General features: G+C 61.6%; 2 protein-coding genes across 6 annotated transcripts in view; both read left to right on the forward strand.

Moving 5' to 3' along the window:
* The window catches only part of NLGN3 (neuroligin 3), a 39,359-nt gene extending 27,732 nt beyond the window's left edge, over positions 1 to 11,627 (forward strand). For all 4 annotated transcript variants that reach the window (XM_064427021.1, XM_064427020.1, XM_064427022.1 and 1 more), the window contains 4 exons: positions 1,938 to 2,087; positions 3,709 to 3,894; positions 7,692 to 8,481; positions 8,916 to 11,627. In XM_064427021.1, coding sequence (XP_064283091.1) covers positions 1,938 to 2,087; positions 3,709 to 3,894; positions 7,692 to 8,481; positions 8,916 to 9,753 — 1,964 coding nt within the window. In that variant the 3' untranslated portion in view covers positions 9,754 to 11,627. The remainder of the gene's footprint in view (positions 1 to 1,937; positions 2,088 to 3,708; positions 3,895 to 7,691; positions 8,482 to 8,915) is intronic.
* A 3,496-nt stretch (positions 11,628 to 15,123) lies between these two features.
* Positions 15,124 to 18,125, forward strand: GJB1 (gap junction protein beta 1). 2 transcript variants are annotated; one of them, XM_064427043.1, is made up of 3 exons: positions 15,142 to 15,266; positions 16,323 to 16,438; positions 17,127 to 18,125. In XM_064427043.1, the coding sequence occupies exon 3, from the start codon at positions 17,142 to 17,144 to the stop codon at positions 17,979 to 17,981; it is 840 nt and encodes a 279-aa protein (XP_064283113.1). In that variant the 5' UTR covers positions 15,142 to 15,266; positions 16,323 to 16,438; positions 17,127 to 17,141; the 3' UTR covers positions 17,982 to 18,125. The 2 variants fall into 2 exon arrangements, with proteins under 2 accessions (XP_064283112.1, XP_064283113.1); XM_064427042.1 differs by lacking the exon at positions 16,323 to 16,438 and having other exon boundaries at positions 15,124 to 15,266.
* The last annotated feature ends 122 nt before the right edge of the window (positions 18,126 to 18,247 follow it).

Genomic DNA, 18,247 nt, shown 5'->3' on the forward strand with positions numbered 1-18,247 from the left:
GCAGAGATGTGATGAGGAGGGAGGAGGAAGGGTTGGCCAGGCTACAGCCCTAATGTGCTGAGGACAGTAAAGCCTCATGGTGTGCAGAAGGCCCAGGGCAGCTCGAACAAGGCCTGGCAGATGGCATTTAGGATCTGGGAAATAGATGAAAAACTTTTTCCTTGGCAGTACTAAAACCCTGTTGTTTACTCCAGCTAACCTGTGCCCCATGATCTCTTGTACCAGGGTGTAAACTGGCGTTCAGCCTAAGTGACTCCACTGTGCTAAATCCACACACACCAAAATGTGCTGCAGCAGCTCGGAGCTGTTTATTTCCTGGTACATCCCTGTACATCATTGCATTCTGCTGTGAGGAGAGCCCTTTGCATGTCAGGGAGTGGGTGCAGGATGGAGGAGAGGACACTGGCACAGGCGCTGATGTTCCTGCCCCTCACTTTTCAAGCAGGTGGTCCTGGAAGAAATTGTGCTGGTGTAGCTGTGCCACACAGGCAATGTCTGTCCTGGAGGAGCTGCAAGCACTTTTTGCTCCCCTGGTGTGTGCATTTCTGGGAAATAGGACAAATAGGAAAAGAGCCAGTGCAGGTTTGGGGTTTGGCATAGCCTCATTCTCCTGGAGGAAAGGGGTTTTCTGTATGGGAGGCCACCTTCGGCCATGCCGTGGGCCACACCCGGAGGTGAGAATGGCCACAGATACCCATCAGCCTGGCCTGCAGCCCCTGCAATGGGCAGGCCACAGGGAGGAGTGGACGTGGCAGGGGCTAGGTGGGTGTGAGGGAGCACGGGCAGCCCAGCCGGGCACTGGCATTGATGTGGCTGTGCCCAAGGGTGCCAGGCCTGGTGGGACACTGTGCTGCACTGCTGAGGCAGGCAGGCAGGGAGCAGCAGCTGCCTGGGGCAGCTGAGGCCAAGCAGGCACTGCCAGCCCACCTGGGCATGGTGCTGGGCGTGAGTGAGCTCAAGGGAGGACAAAGTCCATCGGTCTGGATCGCCAGCCCAGGACAGGGCTGGGCAGAGCAGGCGTGTGGGACCTGGCGATGTCTCCAGCCTGGGTGCAACTGCCTCGTCTGCGTGACATGGGCAGGATGCACCGGGATGTCATTCCCTTGTGGGTGGCCGTGAGGGATCACCAGCCGGTGAGGCAGAAGGGGCAGGATGTCCCCTGGACAGGAGAAGTCGAGAGAGGGAGCGTGGCTGCTCCCTGTCCCCTAGGCTCCCACCATCCTTCCTCCCCGGCCTCGGGGTCCCATTGCCCATCGTCACTCCATGCCTCATGCCCTGTCCTCGTCCAGACGCCGTGCTCACCTCCCCGACACGCACACGTGCATACACTGTCTGCCTCATCACCATGTCTGTGTCTGGGCACTGGGGTGCCGTGGGTTTACACCCAGACAGGCAGGTCTCTGCCTTCCCAGGGGAAGGGGAAGGGGGGTGGGAGAGTAAGACACTGGAGCACACATCAGTGCCCCCCCCCCCAGGTCCTGCACACCCCCATCCCTGCCCCCCTCCGCAATGCCAGCTTCCAGGACTCAGGGAGTGCTTGGGTGCAGCCAAAGGCAGGACATGGGGCTGCATCCTGGGGCTGGACTCTGCAACTCCCACCCACAGCAGACCCGATCTGGCTCCCACACCGTGCCAGATCTCCGAGGAAGAGCAGCGGGGTCCAGCCAGCATCCCTCCCTCACGTGCCCAGACCCCGGAGGGGACAGCAGTGTGGGGACAGTGCAGCAACAGCCACCTCCCGGAGAGGGGCTGGCAGGGTTGGTTCAGTGGTGTTTGGCTTGGGGGGTCCATGCTGTGGCTCCCAGGAGAGCTCTGGCTTTGGCTCCTAAGCCCCCTCCCTGGTCCTGGCAGCTGGCATTGCCCCTCACTCGGTCTGCCTGCGGGCAGGGTGCTGCGGCCAGCGGTGCGGCGCTGTGTTTAACCACCTCTCCTTCCAGACATCCGGGACAGCGGCGCCAAGCCCGTCATGGTCTACATCCATGGTGGCTCCTACATGGAGGGCACGGGGAACATGATAGACGGCAGCATCCTGGCCAGCTACGGCAACGTGATTGTCATCACCCTGAACTACCGCGTCGGAGTGCTCGGTACGAGCTGGCTGTGCCCCCAGCACGCCGGGCACTGGCACAGCCTCGTGCCTGACGGCGCTCAAGAGGCTGTCGGGGGTGGAGGGAGGCGTGGGGCCCATGGGATGCGCTGTGGGCACTGCCCCTGCCCTCTGCCCGGCCAGCCGAGCGGGCGCCACGTGGCAGAGCCCCCAGCACACGGTCCCAGCCTAGGCTGGGGCCTGGCACCAGCCCCCCCTGGCTCTTGTACACAAACTGAAAGCAAATATTGGTTTGTGGTTAAATGAATAATAAATGTGTTTACCCAGCATCTCCTCCTGAGAGGGCTCAGACGGGTGAGGTGCCAGCGGGTACTGCCTGGCTGTCCTGGGGACCTGGCAGCTCTCCCTCCCTGGGCACAGGCAGCCTCCTGTGCCAATTGCTCTGCTGGGACCCCCTCAGCAGCCCACCATGACGTGGCTGTCTGCAGTGGGGACCACAGAAGGTGTCAGTGCCATGCAGAGGAGGGTGGCAGTCCTGTTTCCAAAAGCACTGGTGACTTAGAGAGGTAAAATGAGGACAGAGGGTCAAGAGGCAGTGCAGTCCCCTGCCTGAAGCAGCAGAAACCCCCAGGAGCTGAGACAGAGGAGGCTTGTGTGCCACACCACTGCTGCTTCCCTTGGCAGCATGGGAACACGGGGTGTAGAGGTTTGGGCACAGCTCCTTTCCAAGCCAAGCTCTCTTCCTGGCCATCCAGCCTAGCATGTGCTCTCCCTTGGGCTCCTGCCTGATACCTGGGGCAGCACATTTTTCTAATGGCCTCCAAAGCCCATAGTTTCATGTGGAAGATGATAATTAACCTATTCAAAACCTTTTAATGTGAAAAGTCCTAAAATGGATAGGTGCAAAGATAAGACACATGAGTCACAATACGACATTAAGTGGTGCCTTCATCATTTCCATTGAGGTGGTGCACCACACCCAGCCAGACCACCTCCAGGTGCCAGCACAGCCCTGGGGCCCCTCCCTGTGTGCTGGGTTTTACCTGCCTGGATTTTACCTCGGGCCCCTCAGGTTTTGGCTTCCTGCTTAAAGTCAAAGCAAACCAAAGAGTGATAACTTATCTTGGGTGTTTCCTGTGCTATTGAAAGCATTTCTCGCCTTCTTCCTCACGGAGAGCCCTTGCATTTAAACTGCAGTCTGCTTAAAATTGCTCTCTGCCCAGCCCACCTCGTGACACTTACAGAGCCTCCCCCAGTCCATGCTAGTCCATGGAAAGCCTTGGCTGTGCTCACTCTCACCCTGCCTGCAGCCACTGATGCTTTCTGAGCTTCCCTTGGAGCTTGTGTGAGATGTCTTGAGCTGTACTAGCCCGGGTGGTGCTAGGTGGGTAGGACAGAGCTTTGTGTCACTGCTTGTTGTTGGCCAGAGAGGCTCCCCGAGGTTGGCAGCTGCTCTCTCAGCCCTTCACCCCTCTGTGCTCTGCAGAGGGTGGCTGGAGCTCAGTGGTGTCCCTGCTCCAGCTTAGAACTCACAAAAGTCTCTTGTGGTCTCATGGTGGGAGAGGGTCCCACAGAAGCTGCCCTAGCTCTGGGGAAGGGGGGTGGGAAATCAGGACTTTGCCTGTTTCCTCACCCCTAACCGGGCTCCCCTTGGCCCTCAGGGTTCCTGAGCACGGGGGACCAGGCAGCCAAGGGCAATTACGGGCTGCTGGACCAGATCCAGGCGCTGCGCTGGGTCAGCGAGAACATCGCCTTCTTCGGGGGAGACCCCCTGCGCATCACCGTCTTCGGCTCGGGCATCGGCGCCTCCTGCGTCAGCCTGCTCACCCTGTCCCACCACTCGGAAGGTACGTGCCACCGTGCCCAGGCACCTGATGCCAACCCAGCCAGGGGAGCCCAGCCTAAGAAAGCCAGGGCTGCTTTCTAGTCAGCCACTGGTGAGAGCCTGCACCGGGACTGGGAGGTGAAACCTTCTCATCAAGGGCAGGAAGGGGCCATGGCAGAGCACGTGGGAGCCTGGCATGGAGCGGGTGCTCCCCTGCACAAGGCTGCAGCCCAGGGCCTCCCCTTGGCACAGGGAGAGGTGGGCACCCCTCCTGTGGTGCCCTGCCCTGGTGCTCAGGTGTTCCTAGTGCAGGTGTGGAGGGGGTGTCGGGCATCATGCAGGGCACTGGGAATATCTTTCCTAGCACTGATTCCAGTACTAGGAAAGGAATTCACACTGGAATAGAGGGGAAGACAGAGCACCCCAGACATCCCTCCTGAGCCTGGGGAGGGATGGAGGGCCCTGTGTTGTGAGACTGGCAGAGCTGGAAGTGCTGCACCTAGCAAAACACAGGTGGAAGTAATATGATTAATATCTGTAAATATAGCAGAGTGTTTACTCTAAATAAAGAAGGGAATTATTTATGCTAAAAGACTGTGTTGGAATAAGAGCAAATGCATGTAAACCACCTGCAAAGACAAGTACTGAGGGGGAGAAAAATTAACTGTGAGACTGGAGGTGTTTTTGATAAATTTCCTAAAGGAAATTATAGGAGCAAAGCCTGAACAGGATATGGTCCACAGGGGAGCAGCCTGCCAGGGACCTGTTCACGAGCTTTACATGAGGGTGCAGCCATCTTCCAGTGCTGTGTCCCCATGTGTGGTGCTGAGGAGAAAAGGACATGTGTGAGCAGCAGACACGGGCATGAGTCTGTCCTTCAGAAGCACACAGCAAATTGCACTCAAAGCTGAAGAGCTGCTGCCCTGCTCAACAGCCTGGGAATCACACGGGAATGGAGACCTCCAGAACCTCAGCAGGGCTGATGGCTGATGATGGGGAGTCTTTTACAGGCTGAAAGCTCCTGCGGAAAGAAAAAGTGTTTTCTCTGCCCATATTGAGTGTGAAAGGCTGTGTAATGCATTCTCAATGCTTCTGAGGGTACTCCTTTCCATCACAGGAGTGCAGCAGTGTGTGCTTGGCTGCCCAGTTGGCCCCAGCCTCTTGCAGGGCTCCAGACTGGAGCAGCATGGAGAGAGGCTGAGGGTGGATTGGAAGGGCTGCTCCTTGTGACTTTTCAGCCATGAAAAATGCTCCTGCCAGTATATGCACTTCTCAGGTGATGCTGCACAATGTCACTAAGCCCTGCACCTGCATGGTGAATCCTTTGCTGCCCCATGCAGCCCCAGTGCCCCTGGGTGCCCCCGCTGCTGGGCAGGGGAGCTGCTGCTGGCTGTGAATGCTGTGAGGCACCAGGGGAGTGCTCAGTGCTGCAGCCAGTGTCTCATAAAGCCAAACAGCTGTAAAATGACCTCAAAAAATCCTCTGGGCCAGAGCACCCATATCCCCAGGGGTGGGTAGCTGGCTCTGGAGCAGTGCTAAGTTGCAGCCTGCAGAACAGGTGGGTTTGTTTTTACTGCATCAAAATAAAACTTCTAGTGATCACAAGCTATTAATGAAGCTGCAGATTTGTGCCTGCTCTGCCAGGTGCTGCAAGAGACAGACACTGGAGGCTTGGTACAGCACATGTTGGGTCTGGCTGCTGGGGAAATCCACAGCTCCCTGCCACTCTGATTCCTCATCAGTGACTCAAGTGCTGTTTTTCTCCCCAGCCCTACAAGGGCTGGAGCAGTCTGTGCCAGGCAAACTTTAAGTGCTTCCTTTGCCCCATCTCCTTCTCCCTGGGGGCTTCTGCCCTTTGCTGCCAGCCCTCCAGATCTCATCTGGACAAGGCACCCAGCACCCTGCTTTGAGCAGGGCTTGGCCCAGACACCCCCAGAAGTGTTTCCAGTCTCAGCTACTGGGCAAAGCAAAGAGGAAATCAGGAGCTGGCAGCAGCTGGTGGCAGTTTGCATCCCCAGCCCCCCTCTGGCAGAGCCCTGGCCCCACCACTTGATGCCACTATCCTGTGGGAGCCAGTCCTGCAGGAGGCTGGGTGTGTTGGGACCCTCACCGTGGAGGGGAACAGCAAGGAAAGGCAGAACTTCACCTTCTTTCTGAGCCTCAGCAGGCTGGAGAGGTCCAGTGTGGAGTGCAGGGTGCTGGTGCCTCCCCGGTGCTTGTCAGGCTTCAGTCAGGTGCTGGCATGGGGCGGGAGGACATGATGAGTCCGGGCTCTCACAGAGTCCTGGCTCCTCCTGGCTCAGGATGTGGCCATGCAGAGACATGGCAAAGGGGCTCCATCAGGGACATGATGGTGACATCAGCTGCCCTGTACTTCCCCAGGCAGCGGTGGCCAGGGCCAGAGCCCAGCCTGGTGGGTCTGTCTGGGAAGTGATGCTGCTGGCAGGGCGCAATAGCTGCTGCGGGGACAGCATCTCCAGGGAGCCAGGAAACCCCATCCTGGCTCCTTGGCACGTGGATGATGGCCCAGAGCAAGCAAACCCATGGCCAGTCTCCAGCCTGTAGGCTGGGTATGGCTTTCTAGGGCACCGGGAGGTGACAAACAGAGCTTGTGACTTCTCTTTGTCCCAGTGCATGGGACTGTACGTCAGGTACTTGGCAGAGTGAGGACTGTGCGTGCAGACAAGAGCTGTGGACATGGTGGCTGGGAGCCAGGAGCCTCTGAACACTTCTGTTGCAGGAAGGTGCTGCTCTGCTTCCCTGCAGGGTGGCAGAGCCTTGTTTGCACAGGGGTTCTCTGCATTTCAGGGTGCCAGGGGCAGCCCCATGGGCACCACACTGCTGTGCCAGCACCGTTCAGGGGTCACCTGGAACAGTCCCTCGTGGAAAGCAAGTGGTGGGGTCTGGCAGGGGTGCAGGCAGCACTTGGGGTGCAAAGAGGGCTGGTCGGAGAGCAGGGACCCCTGGGTGCACCCCGGACTGGCTGTCTTTCAGGGCCCAGAGGCTCTGCTTCCTCACCACCCTTTGTATTCTGAGCACAAGCACCATTGACATGGGACTGGAGCGAAGCCACGCATTTCTCTGCCTGGGCCAGGGCCTTTGTGGCCTCGTTTTCCAGGGCGAAAGTCCACTCCCTCTGTGTTCCTGGTGGCAGAAAGGCCCTCTTTGTGCATCTGGCAGCGTGCTCCTGCAGGGCCGGATTGGCACTGAGCAGCCCCAGCTGGGCAGGAAGCAGCAGGGAGGGGGTGGAGGGGGACTCTGACAAAGCGCTGGGGTGGGACACGGCAGGGTTAAGTGTCCCCAAGCAGGAGTTAACCCTCCCACTGCTGCCAGCCCACAGCCTGGCTCCTCAGTGGAGCAGGTGACAACCTGGGCTGGAGGATGGTGCTGAGCCAGGGGCAGTGTGTGCCCCTCAGGGACCCAGGTAACTCATCCTTGGGGTGGCTGGGGGAGCACGGGCTGCTTGGCAAGGCCAGGCTGTGATGCAGCCATGGCCCCTCTTCTCCCCACTCCAGGACAGGGATGCTGGGTCATCCCCTGTAGTGGGATTCTCAGGGAGCACAGCAGCCCTTGGCTGCTTCCAGGAGCACCCACTTGCACTCCCAGCTGTCATCCTGCCATCCCCTGAGCTGAGCCTGCTGTGTGAGCCCAGCCCAGCAGGCAGCACAGCTCAGCCACAAGGCCAGGTGTGGGCTGCAGTGCTGGGTCCTTGCAGGGGCACAAGAGCATCAATGCCTTCTCCATGCCGCATCCTGCAGTGCAGCACTGGGATGCTGGAACCCTGCTGAGAGCTTCCTCCACTCCCTGCCTGTATTGCAGGTCTGTTCCAGAGAGCCATCATCCAGAGCGGCTCCGCGCTCTCCAGCTGGGCAGTGAACTACCAGCCTGTGAAGTACACCAGCATGCTGGCTGACAAGGTGGGCTGCAACGTGCTGGACACCGTGGACATGGTGGACTGCCTGCGGCAGAAGAGTGCCAAGGAGCTGGTAGAGCAAGACATCCAGCCAGCCCGCTACCACGTGGCCTTCGGGCCAGTCATTGATGGGGACGTGATCCCGGACGACCCAGAGATCCTGATGGAGCAGGGCGAGTTCCTCAACTACGATATCATGCTGGGGGTCAACCAGGGTGAAGGGCTGAAGTTTGTGGAGGGCGTGGTGGACCCTGAGGACGGCGTCTCGGGCAGTGACTTTGACTACTCAGTGTCCAACTTTGTAGACAACCTGTACGGCTACCCTGAGGGCAAGGACACCCTGAGGGAGACCATCAAGTTCATGTACACGGACTGGGCCGACCGGGACAACCCCGAGACACGCCGCAAGACTCTGGTGGCCCTCTTCACTGACCACCAGTGGGTAGAGCCATCAGTGGTGACAGCCGACCTGCACGCCCGCTATGGCTCCCCCACCTACTTCTACGCCTTCTACCACCACTGCCAGAGCCTGATGAAGCCTGCATGGTCCGATGCAGCCCACGGGGATGAGGTGCCTTACGTGTTCGGGATCCCCATGATTGGCCCCACTGACCTCTTTCCCTGCAACTTCTCCAAGAACGACGTCATGCTCAGCGCTGTGGTGATGACCTACTGGACCAACTTTGCCAAGACAGGGTGAGTGGGGATGGGTGCTGTGCCTTGGGGGTCTGCACTCACTGCAGCTGCACTCCCTGGGGCTGTGCTGTGGTGGTGAGGGGGTTTATTATGCCCGGTGTGGGACACTGAGCTCCCTGTGCCCAGAGGTCCCCGTGTGCTGCACCTTCACTGGGGCCATGGTATCAACCATAAAGCAAAAAGCTTAGATCATGGCCAGCGCCTGGGACAGGACCCAGCCAAGCCGCAGGGGTGGGGAGGCTTGTTGGCCCTGGTTATCTTGGGTGAGACTTGAGCCGGGGTTGGGTGCTGCCCAGTCATTCAAGACCTTTTGCCAGCCCAACCTGTGCCACCACTGGCAAAGGTCCCCTCAGTTTCTGTCTCTGCGTCCAGCTCTCCCTCTTTGTTTCTTTGGCTTTTCCCAGTGCTAGTTCTGTTCTGCCTGTGTTTCACAGGGACCCCAACAAGCCTGTCCCCCAGGACACCAAGTTCATCCACACCAAGGCCAACCGGTTTGAGGAGGTGGCCTGGTCCAAGTACAACCCCCGTGACCAGCTGTACCTGCACATCGGGCTGAAGCCGCGGGTACGCGACCACTACAGGGCCACCAAGGTGGCTTTCTGGAAGCACCTGGTTCCCCACCTGTACAACCTGCACGATATGTTCCACTACACCTCCACCACCACCAAAGTGCCACCACCCGACACCACGCAGAACTCCCACATCACCCGCCGGCCCAACAGCAAGATCTGGACCACCAAGCGCCCCGCCATCTCACCCGCCTACAACAGCGAGAACGGCAAGGAGAAGTGGAGCCCAGAGCAAGAGGCGGGCACGCTGCTCGAGAGCCCCCGCGACTACTCCACCGAACTGAGCGTCACCATCGCCGTGGGCGCCTCCCTCCTCTTCCTCAACGTGCTGGCCTTCGCCGCCCTCTACTACCGCAAGGACAAGCGCCGGCAGGACACGCACCGGCAGCCCAGCCCCCAGCGCGGCGCCTCCAACGACATCGCCCACGCGCCTGACGAGGAGATGCCCTCCTTGCAGGTGAGCCAGGGGCACCACGAGTGCGAAGCTGTGCCATCCCACGACACCCTGCGCCTGGCCGCTCTGCCCGACTACACCCTCACCTTGCGCCGCTCTCCGGACGACATCCCGCTCATGACCCCCAACACCATCACCATGATCCCCAACTCGCTGGTGGGGCTGCAGACCCTGCACCCCTACAACACCTTCACCGCCGGCTTCAACAGCACGGGGCTTCCGCACTCACACTCCACCACCAGGGTATAGCTGCCCGCCGCCGGCGCACACGCATGCACGCACGCACACACACGCAGCAGACACTGGCACAGGGACCGGCGGGGCCCACAGAGCCCCCGGACGGAGGGGCAGCGCCCACGGACGGTGCAGCTCCCAGCCCAGAGACCTGTGGGGTCCCAGAGCGGCCCCAGCGCTTTCTTTTGTTCCTATCTAACTTTTGAGAAGTGCTTTGACTCTCCTGGCCTTAGGGCCCCGTGGGTTGCCCCGGGATGCCAGTGGGGTGCAGGAGGGACACGGTGTAGTCCTGTACAACCCACCCGTGCAGGTGGGCAGGGGTACCCCACCGTCAGTGGCCACGGGGTTCCCAGTGCCGTGGCTGTGCCTCCCAGTGGGGCGATCACATCCCCAGTGCTGAGCCCACCAAGCACCCTGGGACTGACGAGGAGCGGGACCAGGCATTCCTCTCAGCCAGTGCCCAGGCATCCCCAGGCATCTTGGCAGCCCTGGAAAAGGCTCCTTCACTGTGCTGAGAAGTGGCCCCAGGCCATGGTGCTATAGGCAGAGGGAACGGGCAGAGTCCAGGGACCTGGCCTTGTGCTGGATGCGGGCGCTGGGGCTGGTGCCGGGGCTCAGGGACCCTGGGAGCGGGGCCCTGCGCTGGAGACTTGGCACCTCTGCCCCTCTTTGCGCTGCAGAGAATCTCTTTTGTGTCAGTCATTTCTCTTTGCAGAGACGTTTTTTAAGCAGATCTTTAGTTCTTTACACACTAACGGAGTCGCCGCGTTTTGTCCTTTGTAAAGATTTTAAAACCAAGTGTTCTTGATATAAAATAAAAAGCCAGTTAGAAGCCAGCGTGTGCGCACGGTGCCGGCCCCCCATGGCGCCCGCCTGCCGTGGGTGGGCACCAGGCAGGGCAGTGCCTCCTGCACTGTGGGGCTGCGCTCTTTTGTATTTTTTGATATTCTCCCTCCTCTGTCACCCGTGCCCACGTATCTCAGCCAAAAAGCCTATCCAACGGCCTGCCTGCGAGCACCCCCGCCCCGGTCCCTCACTGCCACACCGGCCAGTGCCACCCACCGCCCCGTGTGGGCATCGCCTGCTCCGAGCACTGTTCACTCCCACGAACCCAGGACAGCCCCTCATGCTCCCCACCCTGCCCTGCTCCCCCAGGAGCATCCCACGTCCCTTCACCACTGCCCCAGGGCCTCGCTGTGCCCTCCCTGCCCATGCTTGTTGCCCCAAAGCAGAGCCAGTGGTTTGCAGGAGTGGGGTGACAGGAGCAGGGTGAGCTGCTCACCAGCATCAACTCTGCTCCCAGGTTGCTTCCACTGGGGCCTTCACCCCATCCTGGGGTGACCCCAGCTCCGGCATCCAGGATGTGCAGCTGGAACAGATGCCTGGTAGGGACTCTGGGGGTGATGCAGCCTGTGTGGGGCTGGGGCCGGGGCAGCTGCTGTGGCCACCGAGCCACACGTGGCTCTAGGCGAGTGGCTTTGGTGTGGTCGGGCATGGAGAAGGAGCTGCAGGGGATCCCACGTGGGGCACCCCAGTCTCAGCCCCCAAGGTGAGCACTAGCATCTGGGGGCTGGGGAGGCAGGAGAAAGGGACAGCTCCTTGTGGGGACACCGTATCTTGTCCCTGTGCAAGACGGTCCGGCTGGCAGACGCTGCCCGTGCTGGCGGCCGTGACGCACCGGTGCCGGCTGGCCCTGCTGCCCGGGGCCAGCGCATCGATGGCCCTGCTGGCCCCGCTGCCCGGGGCCAGCACAGAACAGCCCCGCACCCCGCCCCGGCCCCTCCCCGCGCAGGGCTGAGGGTGAGGATGCTCGTTGGAGAATGTATTTATACCCTGTCACCCGCGCAGAGTAACAAATTCCAAATAAAACAGAAGTGATATTTTTAATAGCGGTGTGTCTCGCCTCTTCTTGGAGCATGCAGGGCCCGGGGAGCACCGGGCTGGGTGGGTGCCCTGTGCTGGGCCTCGTGTCCCTGGCAACCCCCCCAGAGGACCCTGGTATCACCCACCATGTCAGGGTGCTGGACACCATCCAGGACACACCACCCAGGACTGCCAACACCATGTGTGTCCCCACATCCCCCCAGCCCTGCTGCCTCCAGCACTGGGACCCCATGTGGGAATGCATCTGTCCCACAGCCCCCTCCCTTCAAACCCCTCCCAACTTCAAACCCCTTCCCCAGCCTTCCCCAGCTGAGCTCCCCTCCCCCTATTTGCCAAAGAGAAAAGCTGCTGGTTTCATTTCTTTTTAATGTAATTTCAACTGGAGTTGCCATGGAAACCAGGAGCGGAGTGGGGGGGCTGAATTGCCTGCAGGCAGCGTGCAGACACTGGAGCCAGGGCCGAGGCCCCGAGCCAGGGGAGCCGGGGCAGGCAGGGGGACAGGCTGTGCAGGAAGCTGAGTGTGGGGCTCTGCCCTTCTCCCCACGGGAGACTTGTGCAGCTCCAGTGCCACAGGCACATGTCACCCTGTCCAGCACCATGCTCCAGATCCTGTGCTGGACCCCCCTGAAAGCCCTGGTGCTGCCCCAGAGGGTGCCTAGTGCCCTCTTGAAGGGGTGATACCTTTCTGCCGCAGATGAGGGGATTGCCCTGCCCTTCTGTCTCCTCTCCTCATCCCTGCACAGCCCCAGCTGCACGCTGCCACATGTGCCAGCATGGCCAACCCAGCTAGGACCCCAAGGCAAGCTGGTGACACACAACCCACTGCTATTATGCCACTGCCTTTGCAAAACTCCTGAGGCTGCCATCTGTCCAGGGTGTCCTTGACCATCAACAGTTTTCCTTTGGAGACCTGGCAAAGCTCAAGGGACACTGTATCCCAGAGGGTATGAACAGTTTACATCTGCGTGACAGCTGTGGGACATCCTCTGCTTCAGGGGACATGTTTAGGGCTGTTGGCAAGGAGAGCCATAAGGGAACTCAACTGCAAAGGTGTCCCTGGCATGGGAGGGAGTGAGTGACCTGTGGCTGGCCTCTGGCTGCTCGAGGAGTCACAGCCAGGAGGAGGGCAGGGATGCTGCTCTTCACAGAAGCATCACTGGGATAGTGCCCTGGTCCTGTTCCCCACACCTCTGATGCACCCAGGACACAGGAGAGCAGACTCACAGGCAGGCAGAACAAGCTGTTAAGTCTTAGGCTGCAACCCCCTCTGCCCTGTGCTGCAGCAGCACAAAGGATTTCTGTGCTCACCCACTGCCAGTGACCTTCCTGGCAGTTGACTCAGACCAGAGGGTTTTGTCTCTCTGAGAACAGCAGCCTGAATCCAGGATGCCTGTCCTGCTGCCAGTCCAAGGCTGGAACCCAGCAGCCCCTGCACTACAGTGGCCACCCAGTGCCGAGGCCGGGCCATTCACAGGGCCAGCCCTGCCTGGAGCAGAATGACCGGGGAAAGGAGGCTCTGGAAGCCTCCTCTGCAGCCCTCCTGACAGTGGAGATGTTTCAGTGGTGGTTCTTGATTTCGCCCATCGTACCCACACGGACTGCTGGGCCATGAGTTCTCTGACCCTAGCAGAATGCCAGCAGCTGCGTCACCTCAGTCCCACCATCCCCACTGACTCAGTCCTGCCCGTCTCATCAGCTTATCTGCGTTAGATGTGCCCACGTCTTTGAACTCTTCCGCTACAACTTCTGACACCAATTAACCCCACAATTAGCGTCATTAACAAGGAGCCCATTTCTGGCCCACGTGGTGGCGGGCGGGGCAGTTTTCTGAGTACTGGAGGCAGCGCCGGCCACAGCTGCGGGTACAGCCCGTCCTTCACCGGTGGCTTTTGCAGTTTAACCCGCGGCCAGCAGGCCAGGGGGCTGCCCGCGCCCCCGCCCACCCCTGGGGCCTCTGCTCCTCCCAGCAACTCCCTGCAAGGACAGCGGGCGGGCCCCGTGCTGGACAGCAACGCCCCGGCTTCCTCCTCCTCTTTCCTGTTGTTTTTTATCCATATTTGCTATATTTTAGATGATTCCCACGCTGAGCCCCGCCGGTGCTGCCGCGGGCAGGTGCGGCCCCGCCGCCCCCGGCCCGGCCCCGCAGCGCCACCTGCTGCCACGGCCGGCGACCACCCCCGAGCCCCCCGCCGACCACCCCCGCAGACCCCTCGCCTGGCTCCCAGCACCCCCCAGCCACCCCTATCCTGGCTCCCAGCGCTCCCCAGTCACCCCTATCCTGGCTCCCAGTGATCCCTAGTGACCTCCTGCCTGGCTCCCAGGGCCCTCCAGTAGGACGCCTATCCTGGCTCCCAGTAATCCCCGGCCACCCCTATCCTGGCTCCCAGTAATCCCCAGCCACCCCTATCCTGGCTCCCAGTAATCCCCGGCCACCCCTATCCTGGCTCCCAGTGCCCCCCAGCCACCCCTATCCTGGCTCCCAGTGCCCCCCAGCCACCCCTATCCTGGCTCCCAGCGCTCTCCAGTTGCCCCTATCCTGGTTCCCAGTAATCCCAGTGACCTCCAGTAAGACCCCTCGACTGCCTCCCAGGGACCCCTCTCCCCACCCCAACCTCCCGTTGTGCTTCGTCTCACTTAGCTCAGCCCACCCCAGTGCTCACCAGTCTGCCCTCCCCTTGATCGCCCCAGTGCCCCCCACCCAGCCCGATGGCTCCAGCCGGCCCCACTACAGCCCCGTGTCCCCCCAGTCTGCCCTCCGCTGACCGCCGGGACCCGTCCGGGGTGCGGCACCCCGGCGCTCCTCGCCGGCGCTGCTGACTCAGGTGTGGCGGTTTATCACAGACTGAGACTGTGGCCCTGATGGCCCTGATGGCCCCAAGCAGCCCTGCCCCACCGGCCACCGCCGGTATCTCCCTGCCCACCGACCCCCGCCCCGCTGCGGGGGCACCCCTAGCGACCCCAGCCGCCCCACAGTGCCACCCTGCCGTCCCCACGCGGAGACACCGGCACCACGGTGACCCTCCTGCGAGGGACGGCGTGCAGGCTCCCGCAGCCGGCCCGGGATGAGCGGCAGGGTCGCCATGTCCCGCACGGGGTGCTGGGCGGCGGGACCTTGAAGCGGGCCAGCCGAGTTAATCGTTGACAGGCTGTTTGCCTTTTCCCGGCCGCACTTTTACACATTAAATCTGGGTATTGGGTATTGGTTGGTAAATCAGCCGGCAGCCTGAAGCGCCAGATCAAGGTGCTCCAAGAGCTGGGGGTGCTCAGAGCCATCCCCCGGGTGGAGAGCAGGGCTCCGCCGCGGTGCATGTGCCTGGCTTGCAAGGAATGCGGCGGGGAGGATGCTCACAGCAGGGGAGTGGGGCCACGGGGACCAGAAACCTCCCCGGGGGCCATCCTGGGGGGCTGGCCGTGCTGCAGTAGCCCCGGGGCTGGCCCCGGGGGATGCTCAGCCGCGGTGTGGATGCGGGTGGGTGTGAGCCCGGCTGGACACACCTGCGGTGTTTACTTGGCGAGTCGTGGAAGGAGCAAGGCTGTTTGGGAGGGGGTGGGTGACGTGCTTCCAGGGCAGTATAAAGTCCAGGGTGGTGCGGCGCAGACTGATTGCTGCAATCCCAAAGAGCATTGATTGTCCTGCTGCTGAGGTGAGGAGCTGGCGGGCGCAGCACCGTGCGGGGGTGGCCGCATGTCCCCAGCTGGGGAGCACCGGGGGGCACAGTGGGGGCCACAGCAGGGCTCGGGCCTGGCAGAGGAGAGGAGAGCCGGCAGTGCTGGCCCTCGTGGCGGGAGAGGGGAGCGGGGCGGCGAGGGCACAAGCGGCGGTCACACGGCTTTGCTGGACGGGCTCGGGCCGCCAGCGCTTGCACGGCTGCGGCTGCTCGCACCTGGGGCTAAGGGGAAGAGGTGGCATTTGGGATGGCATTAACTGCCCTGCCAGCCTCCAGGCAGCCAGCTGGGAGGGTTTGCTGGGTATGCTGCTCCCCACCTGAGGCGGGGGACGAAGCCCAAGGGACATGGCGCCATCCCTGCGGGGATGGGGCACGGTGTGGCGGCGCGGCTGGGACACCAGCCTTGGGGGCACGGGGGCTGTGCGAGCACAGGGATTGTTGTCCCAACCAGCATGTCCGAGCAGGAGGGCAGCGCCAGTGAGTCCCTGTCGGGGGAGGAGCGCAGCCCCAGCGCACAGCCTGGTCACTCCGCCGGGCTTTGTCCCGCATCTCCAGCTGCACACGCGGGCCAGCTCCAAAGCCCTCGCAGACGCTGCTGCTGGCACCAGAGCCTTGAGGAGAAGGCGGGACTCACAGCAGCGGTACCCAGTGCCACCCAGCCCCGCGGCAGCCCAGTGCCAGGCCCCTGCTGCAGAGCCCGTGCCGTCCATGCGGGATGGGCACGCAGCTTGCTCGGCCATGCTTCCCGGGGCAGGGACCTCCGGGCACGCTGGGTGCCCCGTCCGGCACGGCGATGGCCGTGGCGCGGGTCCCGCCGGGCAGGGCCGCCGGCAGCCCGCGGGCGGGGGTCCGTGGTGGGGAGGTGGGAGTGGGTGCAGGGCCGAGCAGCGGGAATGCAGCACACAGGCACTTTGTTTGGCCAGGGTGGGCGGAAGTCAGGGCGTTAGATCTGAATGCTAAAGTGTGTTGTTCAGGGGCCGATAAAGGCCCCATTGTATGTAAATAGTTTATAAAGCAGCATATGACTTCCAGTGCAGGGCAGTGGCAGAGAGAGACGAGGGCAGGCGGAGCAGAGCTCTCCTGCGGGAGGCATGAGACCTTAGAGGGGCCACTGGGGGCAGCTTGCGAGGACCCTTCCTCACCGGCAGGTACGCGTCCCAGGGTCCTCCACACTGGGGGTGGCTGGTCCCAGCCACCCGGACTCCTGCGGGGGTGGGAAGCAGCTCCCGGGGCTGCTCAGTGCCAGTGGGTGGCTCTGGTGGGGCAGGGGTCTGTGCTTGGGGGTGGGGTCGCCGTGTTCCCTGGGCAAGGATGGCCCTGGGAGTGCAGTGCAGGGCTGCACGGGGGGGATCCCCCCAGCTCAGGGCTCTCTGGCCATGCTCCTGCAGATAATGCGAGGACAAAGGGAGGCATTGGTGCGGTGGAGCCCATTAAGCTCCTTGGGACCATTCCTAGCCAAAGAGCTCAGCACTGGGTACTGGGGGGCCCTGTGAAGATGTGGGAGCTTCACCCCCATTCTCTGTGGCAGCTGTGGGTTAGGATCCCTGTGCCAGTGTGGGGTAGCAGGATGGGAGAATCTGGCGCTGCTGGGGCAGCCAGTCTCCTGCCTGCTCTGGCCAAAATGCTGCCTTGAGCCATGTCAGGAGCAGGAGCCATGCTGCCATACTGTCTGTCCATCCTCCCGTCTCTCGATCCTGCTCTCCACCCACCAAGGGTTGCCACCCAGTTGCTCCCAGGTCCCTCCTGGGGCTGCTGCCACTGGAGCCAGGTCCTGCTGGCTCTCAGCCAGGGATCCTTCCTGCTCCTAACACCATCCCTCACCGCTCTCTCCTGCAGACATCGTGAGAAACGATGAATTGGGCCGGCCTCTACACGGTGCTGAGCGGGGTGAACCGCCACTCCACTGCCATCGGGCGCATCTGGCTCTCTGTCATCTTCATCTTCCGGATAATGGTGTTAGTGGTGGCAGCCGAGAGCGTCTGGGGGGATGAGAAATCCGCCTTCACCTGCAACACCCAGCAGCCTGGCTGCAACAGCGTCTGCTATGACCACTTCTTCCCCATCTCCCACATCCGTCTGTGGGCCCTGCAGCTCATCCTTGTCACCACACCAGCCCTTCTCGTGGCCATGCACGTGGCCTACCAGCAGCACCAGGAGAAGAAGCTGCTGGTGCTGACAGGGCATGCGGATCCCAAGCACATGGAAGAGGTCAAGAAGCACAAGATGCGCATAGCGGGTTCGCTGTGGTGGACATATGTCTGCAGCGTGGTCTTCAGGCTGCTCTTCGAGGCCGTGTTCATGTACATCTTCTACATGCTCTACCCAGGCTACCAGATGATGCGGCTGGTGAAGTGCGAGGCTTACCCCTGCCCCAACACTGTCGACTGCTTCATCTCCCGGCCCACTGAGAAGACCATCTTCACTGTCTTCATGCTGGTCACCTCCAGTGTCTGCATCATCCTCAACATGGCAGAGCTGGTCTACCTGGTGGTGCGGGCCTGTGCCCGCCGAAGCCAGCACCACTCCAACCCCTCGTCGGCGAAGGGCTCCTTCTATGGGCACAAGCATTCCTCCGAGTACAAGCAGAACGAGATCAACCAGCTGCTGACAGAGCAGGACGGTTCCCTCAAGGACATGCTGCGCCGCAACTCTGGGCTGCAGGAGAAGGGGGACCGCTGCTCTGCCTGCTAGGGCCACCACTGCAAGGGCCCTGGCCCCACAGTCGCCCCATGGGCCTGTTACTGTCCCTGTCCCAAGGATAGCATCCCTCAGGCGCTAGTCTGGCTCTCCTAGATGGCCAGGAGGGCATCTTGGGCCATTAAATCTCCATTCTCAGGTGCTGCCTCCCTCCTTTCTGCTCTGGCTGGGGTATGCCAGGAGCTGGGGTGCCAGTGTGGGGTGTCCATCCCTGCACCCAAGCCCTGGTGGGTGCCACGAGGGGCTGTGTGGCTGCAGTG

The sequence above is a fragment of the Passer domesticus genome, chromosome 7, assembly GCF_036417665.1.
Source record: "Passer domesticus isolate bPasDom1 chromosome 7, bPasDom1.hap1, whole genome shotgun sequence".
Taxonomy (NCBI): Eukaryota; Metazoa; Chordata; class Aves; order Passeriformes; family Passeridae; genus Passer; species Passer domesticus.

Excerpts from the sequence above, each read along its gene's own strand:
- GJB1 (XM_064427042.1), top strand. The coding sequence starts at position 17,142 with ATGAATTGGGCCGGCCTCTACACGGTGCTGAGCGGGGTGAACCGCCAC.